General features: G+C 41.8%; 2 protein-coding genes and 1 long non-coding RNA gene across 8 annotated transcripts in view; 1 reads left to right on the forward strand and 2 right to left on the reverse strand.

Moving 5' to 3' along the window:
- The window catches only part of ZFYVE28 (zinc finger FYVE-type containing 28), a 142,440-nt gene extending 135,472 nt beyond the window's left edge, over positions 1–6,968 (reverse strand). For 2 of the 5 annotated variants that reach the window (XM_071753325.1, XM_071753322.1), the window contains exon 1: positions 6,598–6,964. In XM_071753325.1, coding sequence (XP_071609426.1) covers positions 6,598–6,636 — 39 coding nt within the window. In that variant the 5' untranslated portion in view covers positions 6,637–6,964. Of the gene's footprint in view, positions 1–6,597 lie in introns of all 5 variants that reach the window. The other 3 variants (XM_071753324.1, XM_071753321.1, XM_071753326.1) reach the window with 2 other exon arrangements.
- A 4,364-nt stretch (positions 6,969–11,332) lies between these two features.
- The window catches only part of LOC139800410 (uncharacterized), a 46,659-nt gene continuing 37,837 nt past the window's right edge, over positions 11,333–20,154 (reverse strand). For both annotated transcript variants that reach the window (XR_011727741.1, XR_011727742.1), the window contains one exon: positions 11,333–19,611. This is a non-coding gene — a long non-coding RNA (uncharacterized lncRNA). The remainder of the gene's footprint in view (positions 19,612–20,154) is intronic.
- Positions 12,453–20,154, forward strand: part of CFAP99 (cilia and flagella associated protein 99) — a 42,920-nt gene continuing 35,218 nt past the window's right edge. Inside the window, 3 exon segments of the mRNA XM_071753327.1 lie at positions 12,453–12,572; positions 17,124–17,268; positions 19,534–19,628. Coding sequence (XP_071609428.1) covers positions 12,453–12,572; positions 17,124–17,268; positions 19,534–19,628 — 360 coding nt within the window.

Genomic DNA, 20,154 nt, shown 5'->3' on the forward strand with positions numbered 1-20,154 from the left:
AAAAAATTTAAAAATCAGTCATTACTGCAGAGAAATACAGAACAATCCTACAGCCTGCAGGGTAGAACAGAAATCCACAAGACAGGATGTACCAAACCTGACCCACATCATCAAAATAAATAAGAGCAAGACCTTCGAGTTATAGCAGCAAGGTATAGAGACAGGAAGGCTGTATCTTTAAGTTGTTCAAACATTATAGAACCCTAAAACCTCTTTCCTACATCCTAAATCTAGACCTCTATAAAACACATTACAACTTTTGTCACTCACCTGTTTCCAAACAGCAGGCAGCTGGCACTGCCTCAAAGCAAACCCATGTTCTATTACCCTGGGCCATCCATCAGACATGGGCTAAGTGTTTTAGGGTTTTGCTTTGCTGACTTAGGGCCAGGAGGAGCTGATAGGATTCAACAGCACCACGAAGCATGGCACACAGCAGCTCCCTCCCTGAATGCAAGCAGGGGGCATACGGCCACTATACAAATGGTCCCCAGCCTATAATTTCTGATACAACAAGAAGCTGGAATATTTTGCATGTTCAAAATGAAAACAAAGACTCAGCTGAGAATAAGAGAGCCTCCCATGTAGCAGCATCCTCCTGTAAAACAACCAAGCTGGAGAAACTTGCTTTTTTACATTGCTTTAGTAAGATTGGTCAGTCTTCAAACATAAACCAAACAAACATCCTCAGCCTTCAATTAATTCATTTTTATCATCGTTATTTAAATATAGCTTTACTGAATTAATTTAAATGAATGTTGCTAGCACAACTGCCTGGAAAGCAGATCATAACTATTAAAGCAGCTAAACGAAGCATGTCAAAAGTATTTGTGCTGTTTATTTTTCCTTTAGTTCAGTAAGAAAATTTCCTTCTGTAGTACAAATCAGAGTATTTTTGGCAAGTGTTTTTTGTTGGGTTTTTTTGTCCTTTTCCTAAATAACCTAGGAATAATGCATTGTGATCTTTAAAAAGTATTTTTTTCTAAATTTTTATAAGTACCACCATGGGGGGAGAGGGTGGGGAGGAGGGGAAATGATCTAAACATCCAAATCAAGTTTGTAACACAAGCAGAGGACAGTCTGCAGAAGAAGGGATGCATTATGTCACACTAAGGCTACTTCAAGTTATAGAAAATGCTTACCTCACTAGACTAAAACTCAGCATTAAGCACTGAAAATCCAGTAGCCATTATAGAGACCAGAAGTAAAACATCTAATTATTTTTCAATACATTTATAAGGAAAAATGTTCATAAGATATTGAATTATATAGGTACAATCTGCAGCTCAGCAAACTCCTATGCTACAGACTACCATAAGTTTAAAAAAAGCCCAGAGGAAATATCAGTTTCTATTAATCTCATCTTTTTTTCCCCAAGCATTTGTTACAGGACATAGAGAAAGAGAGAACCACCAGACATGGCACCAGGCTAGATGAACCTTTGATCTGATATACTATGACTGTTCAGAGTAATCCACATCAGAAATAACTTTGCAAAGTCTATGTATTTCTCTCACATCTCAGTAATTAAGAAGAACCAAGCAATTCTTTTACTAGACAACTGCAATAGTTACCTACTTCCTTTTTGCAGATACAGGTAAAATCAGGGCTAAGAAACAATTGTCTGCAGTCATATTATCCATCAGCTGCAGATCTAGAAAGAAATGTTTTCCACACGTGCATTTAAACCACTAGATGGTGCTTCTAAAAGGAAGCAATTCAGTATACAAAGCTCTAAAACTGAATAATGTATTCTGATTTATAAGTTGGTTTCCTCGGGGTTGTTATCAATAACACTGATTAATCTGATTCAATAGCTGCAGCCTCTGATATGACAGCAGCAACAAGAATAATTAAGCAAGTAATTGAGATCAAGCTGATCGTGAAAATAGCAAAGATTTCAAAAAACCCAGTAACTGCTGGTTCCCCAAGTAAGAAAATCTCCGATTCTTCTGTCTTTGAAAGTCATTAAATGTTAATATAAACACTGCATTAAGTTTTGTTCACAATCTGCTATACCCAGATTCAAGTATTGGATGGCATCATTAAGACAAGCTTTATGCTACAAATAGCATTTACCTCTTCTTTCACTCTTCACTGAAGTAGTTTTCCCTAGGACATTTTTCCCCCAAGACTGAACTTGCTCTAATTCCCTTCTGGGAGGAGTAAGCCCTTCACTTTTAAGATTCAGAAGTCATAGCTAGAATAAGATGCTACCTGCTTTCTACTTACCACTCTGTAATATCTTCCTTTCTTTTTCATTCATTCCCCAAAACTAATTTCAATAGTTGCTTGGCTTCTTCAGAAGCTTTTTAATTTTACCATTTCCATCCATCAAAACACTGTTTAAAGTAACCCTCCCTCTTCCTGCATCTCATTCCTGAATATTATTTTTACTCAGAGAAACACCATTGCAGAACCATGCAGCAAGAACATCTTGTCTTGAAGATGAAATTTCTAATCCAGCAGCAGAAAGCAATGATCAGATTAAGAAGGAATCCAATGAAAAGTTATTCCGAAGACCCAGGAATACAGCAGCTACAATTCTCAGCATCTCCAAGCTCTCCAGGAGGAGAATCTGGATGCATAACCTCTGAAACACATGCAAGAGGTCCACCTGAGAATGTACCTACTTGTCAGTAACTGCTCGCTCCTAGCTACAACTTGGGGCCATACCTGTAAATTTATCTTTACATCTCCACGGGGGTTACACAGCCCTTTATTTAGAACAGGCACTAGAGATACAGCTCTGTCTTGGTCAGTCTTAGAGGAGAGGGGTGTTAAAAAAACCTTACAAAACCTCCAGGCAAGCTTTGTGAGCATCATTTAACTGTAACAAAGCATTCACAAAACAAATGTCTTTACTACCAATGACTGATTTTTATGTGAATTGTAGGAACATACAAAATTCTTCAACATTGCCAGAAGAACGTTGCATTCTTTTACTACGTAAAAAAAGCTAGAAGCAAAAAGGTTACTGAATGCACAACTGAAGTATCAAAAAACCTAAAGTATGGTCTAATGAATTGGCTTTTGTTCTCCATATAAAAATGTATTCAGATTCATAGATGTAAACACAAAGTAAGTAATACTTAAAAATAAACATGCACTGAAGATGTTTACATCTGCTAAACAGATTAAGAACATCTTGAAGTTGTCATTGGGTACAGGCTTCTTCTCTGTCAAACACTACACAGTTCTTTCAAAGTATCAGTCAACTTGAGCTTAATCTAAAATAGCAACTCTGGTGAGCTAGTTACCCAGGGTTTTTTTCAGTATAGTCTCCAGATCTAAGCAGCAAGACTCATAGAAATTATTCTGAATACTTTGCATATCAAAAGCATTTCAAAACTCTGCAAAACCAGTCCAGTTCCATGTTTCTGCAGGATGCTCAGATCTGCCTGGGAGCAGGTTCTAACCTGACACCTGTGGAATGCTCCAGCAGCAGAAGGTACAAGATAAGAAATTCCCTGAAGTGACAGGAACTATTTCTATAATATCTGTGCATACAAATATTTTGTTTTAGAAGGGATTATCCTTTGTCTCAGGAAGGTGACAGTGCCTGGGAAGCCTGCAATGTGCTAAGAGGTCAGAGTAACTGCTCTTCCACCAACGCAATGCAATTCAAGAGCACTATTGCTTCAAATCAGTCCTCAGCATTTTCCTGTGGTACAACAAGCAGCAAACACACACGCGCCCTCCAAAAACCTAAAGCATTGAATCTGCAGTCTCCAAAAGGAAAATGCATCTTACAGCCAACATTAAAAAAATTAGACAGAAATTGATGTGGCAGTGGGGGCTGGAAACAAAAGCTCCTGTCTACTCAGTCTCTAATACATCAGTTAAAGTCTGCCTCCTACCAGCTATACAGATCATATCACTGTTCTTAATTTCATTCTCTGATTGCCTCTACCATTGGCATTTGATCTGGGTTATTAAAATCTGGTATCCCAGCATACCTGGAGAATAGGGCTGGCCAGGAAGAGGACTGACTGCACAAGAATCTAGGAAAGGGGTGCTGCTCTTGTGACATGCTCACAACGTTAGTCAAGACTCTCCACTTCCTTCACCCACATTTTCTCACCTCTCCCTGGTATGTTCAGAGGTGCAGCAGTTACCAAGTAAGGATATCTCTGCCTAGGTGCAGGTCCCTGCATCTTATGGTTACCTGATGATTGTCCTGATAGTTTTGTAATTCCATCTTGTTAAGCAATATCTGTTCTATTCCACTTCCTCCTCTCCCCTGTTTACAAAGATTAAACTGAATGAATTTACATATTTTGGGGTCAGTTTTTAAGGAAGAATTATGAAATAGGATGCCTGGGATTGCACTAAACCATACATTCAGGTTTCTGAACAGGATGTACTGTCAATTTGCTGCATTTATCCCCCCAAGCCTTCCAAAGCATCTTGGAATGGCAATCAAACCCACAGGCCAAGTGCCCAGTACCATCAAAATCTGCTGACATGCAGAAAAGCTACAGTCATATCTGAAATAATTCAGAAGGGGCATTCGCCATCACTGGCAATAGCAAAATCTAATTGATAAAATGTACCTGCCATCCAAAGCACATAAGGAAGGATTATAACTAAACAACCCAAGTCACTAGTGGTGATTATCCCCACCAGAATAATGATTTTAAGTCATCTTCAAAATACATTATATTCAAAAGTCAAAATAGACTTTGGAACCAATAACCTTATGGGAAGGAATCCTAAGGATTCTTTGACAAAATAGGATCACCAAGAAAGTTACAATCTCCAAATAGGAGCTTCTTTATTTTACTTTCTTAGAAAAAAAGTGCTATCCCAACTTTTGTGTATTTAATTAGGTTATCCCCATTATTTCAATAGGCAGCGTAACCCATTCTGAGTACAAAAATGAAGTAGTAAGCTACTGAAAATAACAAATTATTTGCAAAGGAAGTATGAAGATAAAAACAACTGGACATAATGCTGGTTTTAAACAAAGTGTCATGCAACAGGCTTGGGAAGTTCAGTCATCACTAAAAAAAAAATATCAAAGGAATATTAGCATGCACTGTTTGACACAGAGCTTGGATGCTGAATTTACAGCATACAAAGGAACAGTGTATTTAAAAGTTTTAGCATAAAAAGATGAAATCTACATTTCGAAGAAAATTAATGTGCAATCTAATTAATTTTGATACAAAATAGTGACGAAAGCTATACTTGCAATCATTTCTTCTGCATTTAAGATTACCACTAGTTCTTTTGGTTTATTAATTGTTTGTCTGTTAGTTGTTCCTTGGTAAAAAAAACAAAAAAACCCAAGTTTATTAAGAGCTACCTGTAACTTGTTACTGTACTTTCAGTTACTTATCTATAAATTATTTTCCTTTCAGTTACCAGCAGCAATGCCACATGAGCACATGTTCTTCAACAATACTCCCATAAAGTCATCTTAATCTGAACTTTTGCTCTGCAGCACCATCTCGATTTTTTTTTTTTTTTTAAATCCCAGCATACTGGCTGTAATTCAGGCAAAAACTGCACACATGGAAGATCACAAAAATGAGGCTTAACGCTGTTACTGACATTAAAACAAAAGGAAAAAAAACGGGTGGTAGTGACAGACAGGGACAAAAATTATATCATGTACTTGATAAAGTGAATAACTGCACTGACTGCTGTAATGCCTGGACAAAAAACGGATGCTGCAGATGCTCAAAGTCAGTAATGTCCTTCATATACGATCTGAACGAAGATCACACGTGAGACAAGATCACTCTCCAGACAGTTATTTTACTTGTGCCAGAACATAATTTCATTACAAAGCAGGCTATGATTCTTGGATTCCTTCCAAGAGTTTGAAAGCGAGAAGAAAAGGACGGGAAACACACCTTTACAGAGCACAACATTCGGCAAATTATTTCACTTAAAAAGTTTTCAGGTGGACGCAGACGGCATTAAGAGCCGAACAGACATCTGAGCTGGGTTCGTGCTCCATGCAGACCGCAGCCGCCGGAGTTCAGCCCGGCCGGACCCAGCTCGGGCACAGCCGCCTCCGAGCTGCTACGCGCGCCGCGGGGCGCGCCCGCAGGTCTGCAGCCCCGCCGGAGGCTCCCCGGTGCCGGAGTCCCCCCGGCAGCCCCACTGGAGCCGGGGAGAGCCCCCAGCCCCCCCCCGGGCCGTGCTCTCCTCCGGTCCAACCAACACCACTCCAACCAGCTCTGCTTTGTCATCTCTCGCCCGCAGCGGGAGAGCCGCTCGGCGCACGCCGCGCAGAGATGTTCGCTCGTTCGTTCCTTCGTTCGCTCCGCTGCCCCGCACGCCCCAGCCCCTCCCGCCTTCTCCCCGTCACAGACTGTGCCCGACCGGACTCGACCAAAAGCAAACGGACCGACCCCGCTCCGCGCCCACCTCCGCGGCGGCTCCCGGCGGAGGTACCAGCGGCGGAACCGACCCCACGGCCGCCAGCGCCGCGGCTGCGCGCCCGGCTCCACGTCCCCAGCCGCTCCTCGGCTAAACTTCCCAGCCGCGGGGTGAGGGTGACCCCGGGGAGATGCGCGGATGAGCCGCGGTACCGCCGAGCAGCCGCCAGCCGCCCGGCACCGGCAGCTCCTCACCGCTCACCTTGGGCTTGTAGAGCCACTTTCTGAACCTGTTCATCATCACCGCGGCCGCTGCCACCCCGCCGCCGCCGCTTGACGCTGCCGAAGGGGCTGCTGCCGCCTCCCCTCCCGCGCCACTCGGGGGACCGGGCTGAGCCCTGCCCCTCGCCGGGAGGCTCCGCCGAGTCGCCTCCGCGCCGCCTCCTCCTCCTCCTCCTCCTTCACCTCAGGGCAGAAGGCGCCAGAGACTGCGGAGCGCAGGTGCGCGCTCCCCTCCGCGCAGGGTCGGTCCGCGGGCTCCGCGCGCCGCTGACAGCCCCCAAAACATTGGGCGGGCGGCAGCAGCGCCCCCTGCCCGCACGGCGCATGCGCAGGGGCAGGCCCACGCGCTCCTTCCCCCCACCCTCCCCAAAAGCCGCGACCAATCGGATGGCGGCTGGGGAGGGCCCGGCGGAGCGCTGGCCCCGCCCACCCGGCCGCTCATTTGCGTAACTCGGGAAGGGGGCGGGGAGACTACGTGCCCCGGCATGCCACGCCCCGCGGCCACGGCCGCCGGGCAAAGCGCTGCGGCCCCGAGGCATGCCGGGACTTGAAGTCTTCTCCTTGAGCAAGGCTGAGCGGGTCCGCTTTGGGACAGCGATCCTCTGTTTGTGACAGCCAGCCCTGCCCCAGAGCGCGGGATTCGGTGGATCGATGCCCGGTGGCCTGCGAGCACCAGGCATCGAGGAGGCTCGGAACGAGTTGCTTGGCAACGGCGGCAAACAATCGCCGCCATATTTTTTTCCCAGCTGGGTAGTTCTTTGCCCCCAAGTGGGCCGTTCGGCAACACGAGGGCGGCCGAGCGGGAGAACTACAGCTCCCAGCAGCCCCCAGCGCACCCTGGCAACGGCGTCGGGCCGGGCCGAGCAGCCGCCGCCGGCCGTACTGGGGTCTCTGCGACTGGAAGGTCCCGCAGCGCTGAGAGAGCGGCGCCGGGGACGTAGGCGGCCGCCCGGGCTGTCGGGGGCAGCCAGGTACGGGGCCGAGCAGCGCCGGGCTGAGGTGCTGTTCCTGGGGGCTGAGGCCGCTACGCGCTCGCGTATTCACCTCAGGAAGCTGCGCACGCCCTGGGGCCCCGGGGGTTTCGCCCCCGCGGCCGCCGGTACCGGGTGGAGCGGTGTGTGGTACCTTCGAAAACAAAAATGGATCAAATGCGTGCTGGGTGAAAGCGTGAGGTGCCCTGGGCAGGCTTATAACTACTTCATTCATTTGTTGCGTGTTTATAAATAACACAGAAAAGAGCAACGGGGCCCGTGTTATCCTGCAGGGAGGATGGAGGGATGGATGGAGGGATGGATGGAGGGATGGATGGATGGATGGATGGAGGGATGGATGGAGGGATGGATGGATGGATGGATGGATGGATGGATGGATGGATGGATGGATGGACATTGCTCCCGGAGTGCTCACTATCTGCTGTGCTTTAAGGCAAGGAGCCATAGAATCATAGAATTGGCTGGGTTGGAAGGGACCTCAGAGATCATCAAGTTCAACCCTTGACCCACCACTGCGGTTGCTAGACCATGGCACTGAGTGCCACATCCAGTCTCTTTTTAAATATCTCCAGGGATGGAGAGTCGACCACTTCACTGGGCAGCCCATTCCAATGCTTGATCACCCTCTCTGTAAAGAAATTCTTTCTAACCTAAACTTCCCCTGGCACAACTTAAGACCGTGCCCTCTTGTCTTGCTGAGAGTTGCCTGGGAAAAGAGATCAACCCCCACCTGGCTCCACCCTCCTTTCAGGGAGTTGTAGAGAGTGATGAGGTCTCCTCTGAGCCTCCTCTTCTCCAGGCTGAACAGCCCCAGCTCCCTCAGCCTCTCCTCATAGGGTCTGTGCTCGAGTCCTTTCACCAGCCTGGTTGCCCTCCTTTGGACCTGCTCCAGGACCTCGATATCCTTCCTGAACTGAGGGGCCCAGAACTGGACACAGGACTCAAGCTGTGGCCTCCCCAGGGCTGAGCACAGGGGCAGAATCACTTCCTTGGACCTGCTGGCCACACTGTTCCTGATACAGGCCAAGATGCCATTGGCCTTCTTGGCTACCTGGGCACACTGCTGGCTCATGTTCAGCTTCCTGTCAATCCAGACTCCCAGGTCCCTTTCTGCCTGGCTGCTCTCAGCCACTCTGTGCCCAGCCTGGAGCTCCCCATGGGGTTGTTGTGGCCAAAGTGCAGGACCCGGCACTTGGCCTTGTTGAACCTCATCCCGTTGGAATCAGCCCAACTCTCAAGTCTGTCCAGGTCCCTTGCCAGCCTTGGTGTCCTTTGGTTTACCTATCTCAGAAATATAATACAACTTATTTCTAGAAGGTTCTGTACAATGAATAGTTCATTGTAAAGTTCCACAAGATATTAGATTAAAAAATATATAAACAAAAAACCAAAACCAAACCACCATGTCAAGTAAAATACTTGTAGGTATGCACAACATTGAAATATATGCAAATTTAATATAAACATCAAATCCAGGCAAAAGCTGCTCCAGGTGAATGTTTTACATCCGATGCTTTGCTGCCTTAAGAGATGAATCTGCTGCAAAGAGGAACCTCTGCCCAGAACTGTTCTCTGCAGAAGTCAACGATGCAGAAGAGTCCAGAGTAAATGGAAATGACAGGATGCAACCTCTGGGACAACTGGACCACGTATTCCGTGGCTCTGTTTCTAGCACAGAGCTGAGAGAAGCAGCTATTCAATTTTGAGCAGTAGCTGCTTGGTCTGACTGAATTTTGCAGGGAGGCTTAGTTCAGCCCTCTTTTTAAGGCAGAAAGCTTTCATCACATAAATGCAATCAAATGCAAAATGTTTCTAGGCTAGGAACATAGAGGAAAATATAAAACCTGAAGGAATCTATCAGGTCATTGAAACCCGGTGCTACAATTGTGGCCACTCTTAGCCCATGTAATTGCTTTCATAACCTCTGCAGGCTCCATTATAAACCAAGGCTAAAACAGGTTCTTACCCCCTTTAACTGAAATTCTGTATCTCATAATTAAGATCTCTACCATTTTGTACATAGTATAAACTTACAATATTTGTAGACATAGCAATTAGAGTATTCTCTTAAACAGTTGTGTAGAAATAAGGGTGCATGTCATAACACAAAGCACTTTATACCCCAGACATATGTTTTAAAACATTGCTGATAACAATAGCAGTTTGTTTAAATACAATTACAGGTGAAATTCTTTCTGTTAAGAATCCCTCCATGTCCAGAGTTCTCAGGGCAATACTGCCCTGAGATGATAAGTTTTCTTATTCCAGATTTTGTGTTTAATGATGGTTATTTGGAGGGGAGGAGTGAATATCAGCATGTACAGAGCATGAGAGTTCAAACTTATTAGATACATATCAGAAGAAAAGATATTTGTCACTGAGAGAGCTGTTGGAGCCTGAATTATGATTCAGCCTGAATGAGTACAGAGATATTTCTCTCCAGTGTCCAAAATCCCTTGTGAATGTAGGAACCTTGGCAGGTACAGAGAAACAGATCATGATTCTGAGATTAGTGGAGAAATGGTGATTCCCCCTGTGGCAGAGACACAGTAGCACCTCTTTTTTTTATTATTATTTTCCATCCCTTGTCATGATCCAGCCCTGTTCTGATGCATATTTTTGGTTTAATTGGACATTTTGTCTTGATAACAAAATGCCCGTATTGAGCATAATCACAAACTTTTTTTCAGTGGTTTAAGATTAGTCATTAAAAGTGCCATTTAGACAATTATTATTAAGTTTTTAAGTTCTGGAAGACAGAGTGCAAAAGTACTGTATATAGAAATATTATGGTATCTTCCTAAAACTAGAAATTAATTATCTTTATCACATGAATCACCTTGACCAACCTTTCTTTCCTAACACCAAAATACAATGATATATAAAATAACAGACTGATTTTCAAAAAATGTAGTTTTATTTTCACCATGGAAAATTACTTCTGTGCTCGTTTTTTCCCACTGCTGAGCCATATTAATTACTTTAATTACTATTAAATCATATCATTACTATTATGTCATTACTGCCATGACTATTATGGTTCTTTCATACACAACAACATATGCATGTGTATAAACAAATGAATTATAGTTCTTGGCATGGAAACATTAAAATCTAGGTACCCAGATCTGCAAACCCTCATGCATATGAGTAAGACATCATTTCAGACAAACATAATCCAGTCATTTCACAAACAAAGCATCAAGCATCAAAACTATTCTACTGCTGTGCCTTCAAAAACCTTGATGGTGGCCTAGACTACTAAATGTGATTGCTGCTCACTTTGGGGACCAACACTGTCTCATTTCTTCCTTATATTCCCTATTTCTGTTCCTTTTCTTTTGATTTTTTCAAAAAATAGGCTGTTATTATTATAAGATTTAGGACTAAAATTTTGCTTTCAGTTACATCTCACCAGGATGCAGTGTATTAAAGTATTAAATAGAACTTGTACAGCACACGTGCAGAAAATCATGCCTTCTTTCTGTATTTTATTTCATCCAATAACCTAATACAGAAATAATTTTAGGTGTCAACCTAAAGATCTTCTGAGACTGTGGTGGGCTGACCCTCACTGAATGCCAGATACCCACCAAAGCAGCTCCTCACTCCCCACCTCAGCTGGATAGGGGAGAGAAAATATACTAAAAAGCTTGTGGGTCAAGATAAAGACAGGGAGAGATCACCACGAGTAAATCACCATGAGCAAAACAGACTCAACTCGGGAATTAATTTAATTTATTACCAAGCAAAATTAGAATAAGATAATGAGAAAATAAAGCCTAAATCTTAAAACCCCTCCCCCCATCGCTCCCTTTTTCCAGGGTTCAACTTCATTTGTGATTTCTCTACCTCTGGCACAGGGGGATGGGAGAGGGGGTTTCACTCAGATCATCCCACATTTTCTCTGTTGTTCCTCCCTCCTCTGAGAGAGGATCCTTCCCACTCTTCCCCTGCTCCAGGCCTGGGGTCACTCCCACAGGAATCAGATCCCATGAGCTTCTCCCACATTGGTCCTTCCCATGGGAGGTTCTTCCCCCACTTCATGGATCCCTTCCACAGAGTGGGATCCTTCAGGGACAGACTGCTCCAGGTCAGCTCCTACCAGAACACCTCCTTCAGCATGGGCTGCTCTTCCCAGGAGCCCACAGGTCCTGCCAGGATCCTGCTCCAGTGCAGGCTTCCCATGGCACTCACCTGCTCTGGTGTGGGCTCCTCCACGGGCAGATCTCTGCTCCACTGGGTTGCAGAGGTACAATCTGCCTCACCATATTCTTCATCACAGGCTGCAGGGGAATCTCTGCCTCAGTGCTTAGAGCATCTCTTCCCCTTCCTTCTTCACTGACCTTGTTGTCTGTACAGTGGTTTCTCTGATGTATTCTCACTCCTCCCTCTGGCTGGAATTGCTGTTGGTGTTGCCCAGGTGTTTTTTTTTCCCTTTCTTAAATAAGTTCTCCCAGAGATGCTACCACTGTTGCTGATGGCCTTGGTCCAGGTCCATCTTGGAGCCATCTGGGATTGGCTCTGCTGAGCACAGGGGAAGATTCTAGCAGCTTCTCACTGAAGCCACCCTGGTAGCCCCTTGCTACCCAAACCTTGCCATGCAAATTCAATATAGAGACATTTGCAGAATAAGAAATATGTAATTATGTCTTCTATTTTATTGATGTTTGTGCTGTATTCTCGTTTCTCCTGTTAGCTGTTCTGATTTGGAAAGCTTGACCTATATGTTCTCTTCTACATTACTGCAGTATATCTTCTCAATGAGCCTATGAACATACATTATGTTATAACTGAAGGAAGCATGAAAAATTAATGATTTACTATATTTATAGGACTCTCCATGGTGAAGATGGTCAGCCATGGAAAACATATTGCAATAATAGTCCAACAGCTTGAAAAATTTAATCCTGAAAATCAGAGCATGGAGGATTTCTTGAATGAATCAGCTAAGATGTTGCAGGTATATCAAGTTTCATCTGACCTTACATAGCTTGCTGTGTTTTACTATGTGATTTTAAATATAAAGGTATCTGCTTTCTAACGTGCTATTGTAACTTTCAGGGATTTATTTCAGCAACATTTTTCATTCATGACTGAAGTCCAAATTTCTCATGGTTATCACCAGGAAACAGGGAAGTAAACATCAGAGGCTCTGAGTAACTGCTTGGGAAGCAACAAAAGATGGGGAAAGCAACAACCTCCTAGAATGGATCTGACAATGATAGGGAAAACTTCTAACTAAGCTGTTTTCTAGTTTCCTACCTCCTTCTTCCAAATGTTATATATACAAATGAAGTTTAGAAGCTGACTCTCAGGATCAGATATTCTTCCTTTGAGCACAGAAGTGACCATCAGAATAGTGGGAGAGAAGGCAAGTGGCAGTAAAAAATATCTAATGCTGCAAGTAACCAAACCAAGATTTGCCTATATGTAGTTATTCTGACTGAAGCAATTACTACCCTGTCCTGATTGTAGACTGTCACCTCTTCCCATCCCTTTGTCCTCAGTGCCACCCTGACTTGGGCTGATGCAGCTACTGGATTGAATCAGCTTTAGAAAATTACAAAGGGCAGATATTAATATTGTTTAGATGGGTATTGTCTGTGTGTGCTGTGTTATTATTGCCAGAGCCTGATTCCACACTGCTGTGGAGCTCCAGTGCTCATTTCCACTTCTGCCAATAAAGTCTAAAACACTGCTATTCCAGTTACCTAGTTTTTTACATTGATTTTACAGATACACAAATGACTATGAGAATATAAGATTATGAAGGTGTGACAAGAAAATCAGAAGCCGAGGCAGTGGATCCATAGACATTTCTTGGATGCTTGCTTTCTTAAGCAGTTTCCACTCAGGGCCCTAATTTCTGTCACTGCCCTCCTACCTTGTAGCACTGGTGTAACTCTGTGTGTTCATATGCTGGGTTCCATCAGGGAACTGATCCAGTTTTAAAATAATCATTTTTCACTGGGCAGAGAGCAGGTAAATTCAGCTGCCATTGCTGCCAAAATAAATATTTGTGAAGAATTAATATGCAGATCATTGTTCTTCTCAGCCCAGGAAATCTGATCCAAAGACAAAGGAAGCAGTATGTCCATTAGAGAAACATGAATCCTAGGTTTCATAATAAATGCTTTCAAAGGGGGAAGAACAGGGAGGATAGCTGATGCCAAAGGTAAGCCAGAAGACTTTCTCTGGGATAGTTTCAGCTCACTAAGTAATATTTTTGCTGCGAATTTATCCAAGAAAGTAAAAAGTAAGATCTATATTTATATAAATTCAGCTTTATTTCAGCACTAAATAGGTGATTATAATTCATCATGGAAAAGTCACTTTTCTTTTGTGTTTCATAATAAGCATTTGATCCTAAAAATACCGTAGCATTTTTCTACACAGGCTTAGCCACTTAGCCATTCGCCAGTAGTAACTGACCCATGCAGAAATTTCCAGTTTGTATCCTGGTTAATGCCAGGTTAATGCTCTGACTTCCAGTTCCAGACTAGATTCAAGCCTGTGTGTCTCATGTGAGCAGAATGACAAATAGAAACCCAGTGTTGTGCACTACTGAGCAGACAAAAATCAGGAGGGTCAGATTCTAACAGCACAAATCTAAATGATTGCAAGATAGAGCTCTCTTATTTACTTAGGTATGTTTTGTTTCAGACCTGACTTTTCTACAGTGTTTTTTCTATTGGGCGTTTCTGATTGGTAAATCAGTTTTCCATCTACTAAAAGTACTACCAGATTCCAATCATTATCAGCACTGTATGTTCCATTCATAGTATTGGACATTCTATAGTTTTTATGTCCTTCTAATATGATACCTGAGGTGTTTCGTTTGCTGCTTTGATAGCATGTTGGTGACCTACATAAAATATCCTCATTAGCCTATTGTCCAGATGTTTGTGGTTCTTCCTAGTGAAACCAATAATTTTGGGCTAGATTGTTACTCTCAAAACACAAAACCAGCACATACAGGTCATTCCAGAGTATGTGCAAGGGAGTCCAGCACCCCACTAGTGCCTCTGCCAGGTTGCGGGAGCCACTCCAGATTCCAGTGTTGAGAAGTGCCAGATCCTGGAGACACCTGACAGCCAAACATTCTCACCTGAACTTCAAGGAACAGATAGCAAAAGACATTTTGCAGAGCAAAATCTCTGTGAGAATGAAAAGGTTTTGAAAACATGACAGACATTAAATAAAATTACTTATTTGGAAATCCAGTGGATGAAATGAGGAAATGCATTGGCTCAGGTTTTGATTCACTCAATTATTAGCAGGGCTTAACCAACAACTGCCTCACCTTTGATCTTTCTTATCCAAGTGCTGATCCTGCCCAGTCTTGTTTAGTTATGAGTTCTGATGAGATCATTTCCTTAGGTGACACAGCTGTAGGCTGTTTAACTATTCTTAATTTTTGTAACCAGAAAAAGCTGAAAGCAGATTAAATCATTATTTCACGATAAGACTTTCTGACCTGTGGTTCACAGAATTGCCAACCAGTATGAATGTTCTGCAGCAGAGCTGTCTCCAGGCTGCACCTTCTGTCATTTTCTTGCTTAGTTAGAAGCAACGTAAGTGGGTTTGTGCTTTCTTGCTCAGGAAATAAGCAAGAGTAAGCTGAAGTAAGTAAGTTATTTCTGTGTTTGTCCTAATAAGTAATTTCTGACTGACTTGTTAATTCAGGACACTAAAAGAAGTAAATATAAATATGCAATTGTATTTTTATACTGTAGTCTGAACCGTATAGGAAATGTGATTTGGGCACTGATTTAATCTTGTTACCTATTTGTCTACTTTTGGTCATCTTTCCACAGACATTTGAAAAGCACTAGTTCATTGTAGCACTTTATACAGCAAAGTACTCAGAAGGTGAATGTATGTAAAGATTCTGATCAAATAAAGACCTTGGAAATAACTCATATTCTAGCAGGGATGGTCATGAGAGGTTTTGTTTGGCTTCTTACCAACAGCCTTGTCTTCTTTTACCATGGGTTTGCTGTTTATCATCAGAGCTACTGTTGTCTGAAGATTGATCTGCTCATGAATATCAGCATTTGTTCAAGAAGACCAATTGTTTTAGATACAAATTTTCACAATCCTACTTTTACTGGGACTATTTCATCCTCTCTCACTTTGCCCTTCAAGCATTAGGTTTGCTTTTGCCTTTTGTGGTTGAATTCTCAGCTATATCAAATATGGGATACATATTTGAACATGTGGCGGTAGAAGTGATTTCTGAAATTTGTCAGTTTTGTAAAATAAATTCCATAAATATTCATCCAGAAAAGCTGTATTGGGAGTAGTCTGTGTACCTCACAGGACTTCACAGTTCTGAGGAAGGTGAAGTCCATTCTTCCCTGGAAATTAAAATATTTTTTTTGTATTTTCAGATGTGTTCAGTCTCTTTCCTCTGCTCTTCTGTTTGTGTCCATTCCCCATGTAAGCCTTTCTTTATCTCCTCTTTTCCATTACCTTCCTTTCCACTCCTTTCTCTACGCCCCTTCTTTGCCACCTCACTCTAGTTGGCTCCATTTTCCCAAATGCATTCCCCTTTATTTATTGTGTGCCTCAACCACAGCCTTTTGGTTCTTATCCAGAGTCCTAATTAAGAATGTAGGTGAAATCCTGAGCAGATTCTCACTCAGTCTCTAGCACTGCCCAGCAGACTTTGTGAAGCTTCCCTGTATCCATGTAATTATTACCTTGGTTACACTGTTTCTTCTTCTTCTGTTTCTTCAACATTATCTGGGCGACAAAATGTCTTCAGTCATACCCCATTCCACTAGATTTTCTCCAGGTTATTTATTATGAATGAAACTCTCCATAAAGTTCAGGAGCAATTCAGACTGCTTAAAGGGATTGGGAGATAGGATCCCCATGGCATGCAGGGGGATCTGACCCTCCTTTTGCTGGTCTCTTATGGGGTTCATGAACCTTGTGCATGGCAGGGGGCACAACTGGGGAAGGAACACAGTCTACATTAGTAAGAAGCCTGGACTCACAGGCCTGGTTTAAAATAGTAATATTTTCCATTGTTGGGGTACAGGGGCAGTTAAATTCCTTTCTATTATTCTTGTCCTCCCTGATTTAGTCTCCCCAAGCAGCACAGACTTCACCTGCAATGAACAAGTTTCCTCCTGGAAAAGCAAACTGAAAATTTCCCATGCAGTTGACTGAGTTAATCATTACTTGTAGCTCAGAGATTTCAAGATTTCTTTGCATTAACTGATGATATTCAAACATCAAGGCCTTTTAACTAAATGAGTATGCAAGAAGATAAACTGGAAGCTTATCACTGGGGAAGGTTACTTTTTACTCAGCAAGGGTCATTAACTTGTTAGAACTGCCCATATTTGATAGTATTAAAAGAGCATCAGCCCTACCACAGGCACTGCTTTTCATTAGTCATGTTATCCAGTTGCTTCCAAATTATTTTACATCTTTTTGTACACAACTAACATTTTCTTTCCAGGATACATTAATCATAATTAATTTTCTATCTTTGTAGACTGCTAATGTGACAGAAGAAAAATTTGTGTTGGATACACTAGCTGGGTGCATAGAATATAAATCCTTATTGGATGTAGTAGTCAATGCCTTCTTTGTTCGGGATGGGAAGTACTGCCTGATTTCTGAGCGTAATCTCTATATTGGTAAGTTTTCTTTAACACACAAAATATGTTTATCACAAAACTTTGAAAAATATTATTTTACTAATATAATTCATTGTGCTGTTATGTTGTTACAAGCACTTTCTTGTGCCCAGTGCAGTATGAAATACAGGATCTTTTCCAACTGCTTTATGATGGTAAAGCCTAAATCCTGAAATTGCAATTTGGTCTGGACTGTCACAGATGTCAACTGGAATTCTACGTCAAGAAAATTCTGCAGAATATGCCTGCAGATTGGGTAACATGCAGATGGAAAATAGCACTGGTGATTTGAAGTACCTTGGAAGTTTAACTATCAATTTAAAAAATGCTTTTCAGTGACTTCCCTTTATTCCTTTCCAAGCAATCTGACACCTCTGCATTCAGATATTGAATTCTGTGACAAAGCTCTGTCTGTTGAGGGACACAGCACGTCCCACAGACTGACAATACAATTGTCTCTACCCATACATGGGTTTCTTTGTTACTGACCATCACAATGGCATAAATAGACTTCTGTCTTTCTCCCCAAGTGAGGCCAATTATTTTAATTGTATTAATTACTTTGTTAGAATCAGTTACAACACAACTATATCTGATAGTGTGACCTTGTTATTACAACTCCTGAAGTTATTTCAGGCATTCAGAAGTACAATAAAAATAATTTTAAAAATATTTTTATGCTATGCATTTAATACACATATATTGAGGTTGATTTATTAGGTCCCTAAATGAGCTGGAATGACAAATTGCCCTGGCATTGGTTCTTTAAGTCAGCTGTATTCTGAGGCTTTATGGGTACTTTAAAAAGTCCAGTCAATTTAATTCAAATTGTTCAAAAAATAAAATAAAACCCAAAACCAACCAAGCAACCAGACCTCACAACCTTATCTAATATATCTACATTTTCTGGTTTTAAAGCTATTAAATTTTTATGGCAATTCTGGTTCCTCTGTCACAATCTGGAAAGATGTAGGAAAGTAAATAAAATAACAAACAAAAGGGAACCTAAACTGTCAAGGATGAATTAATAGTATATGGATTTTGTTCTAGATGATAATGCTTTGTTGTCTCCATTTCTCCAAAGCCATGTTTTTCAGTGTCTGGAGCACATAAATTATACCTTTAAGCTGAGTGTTGCTATAATTGGATTGTCAGGACTGGTCCACTCAAAAGCCTCCATTAATCATAGGCAGAGGGTAGGGCCCAGAAAATTTTCCTTTATCAACAAGTTGAGAGCCTAAGGTCATTGGCTTACGTTTTTTTAAGCTGCTTGTGATTCTCTTTGCCAAGCTGCAATGACACTTAAAGGATCAAAGCTGCTTATAAGGGCTGTTGCTATGTGTGAGCAGATTTGAATTTAATAAAGCTTGGACAAGATAAATGTATATTCTACTCAGACTGCTTAAGTATGTTGCTTTGTTAAAGCACAAGATTGAAGCCTAACAGCAAAATTATTAATTTTAATTAATTGGTCAAAATTTACTGATTTTATCATTACTATTTGGTGGCAGCTGAAATACTGCAGTGCAAATGAAACCTGATTGATCAAAGTGAATATGTTGAAATGAAAGCTGATACAGGGGCTCAAAAACTTTGAGTCAGAACTTGTGTTTAGCAACCATCCAGTTAAATGATCAAGAAAGTGCTTGAGGTTAAAATTCACAATCTGTTTTAACTTGGCTGTGTGGGTGTACCTGCCCAAGAGAAGAAACCTCAGGAAGTTAAAGGAGGGGATTGGGAACAAGCAATTAGGAGCTGACAGGGCTGCTCATTTTAGTCATGATTTTGGCATAATGAAATGACTGTGAAATCATAGCAAGATCTTAGCTTCCACATTACAAGCTTCCAAATGCTGCTATGATAAATCTCCCAGTTTTGTGAACAGCTACTTGCAGGCATCAAAATGACCTCTGTGAGGGACTTCAGATAGCTACAATTGTTTTACATTTTTTGTGTAAATGGCCAGATCCTCAGCTGTTAGAATTGTAAAAAAATTGTAGATTTGCACTAGCTTGGATCTGACTCCCAAAAGAGATAACTAATTTATATGAAAGATATCATAGCGTCATAGGGCTAATAATGAACACCAGGTTAACATTATAACTCCATAAAACAATTTGTCATCATAAAGCATTATCTTAGTTAAACAATGTTGAAGACTATTTTACATTGAACTAATAGTCTAAATCCAAGAGTATGCTGAGTATGGGATACAGGTTTCCTAGAATTTCCTGCTGAATTTTAAATGTATGTATCTTTTGATAGTTATTTGTTATCTGGCTACTTTTCAACTCAAAGAGCTCGGCTTTCAGCACTTCAGCAGAATTGTGAAATCTCTGGACACTGCAAAAATGCAAAAGGTAATGAAAGTACAAAGCATTTTTTAAACAATAATGATCTCTCAATTGTGTTTGATTAATCAAATTACTTTTCTCAATGTTAGGGCTGGTTTAAATGAGACATTAGTATTCTTTCCTGTTTAAATTAAGAAATTAAATCACTATCTTGTCACAAAATTCTTCAATTTCTACATTTACACAGTGATTATCTCATATTCAGTTAAACAACAAGTTAAAATGTTTTTTCTACAATCTGAGAATGTAAAAGAATCTCATGATTTACAGTTCATGTGCACAGTTGTCCCTCTAACTTGCATACTCATTCTTGTCTCTGCTCACGTTCTTTAATTGACTTTAGGCAGAACAAGTTCTTTCCATATGCAATGAATCTATTGAAGCTTGCAGTTCCTACTGATTAGTGTCCTTTTTTTCACTGAACAACCCATTACCACTGTGATTATCAAGCCTATTGTACTTCCATGATTTCTTCTCCTTCCCAGAAATCAGTTGCAGATTTGGAGCTACCAGTTACAACATATGTGCAATT

This window comes from Heliangelus exortis, chromosome 10 (assembly GCF_036169615.1).
Source record: "Heliangelus exortis chromosome 10, bHelExo1.hap1, whole genome shotgun sequence".
Taxonomy (NCBI): Eukaryota; Metazoa; Chordata; class Aves; order Apodiformes; family Trochilidae; genus Heliangelus; species Heliangelus exortis.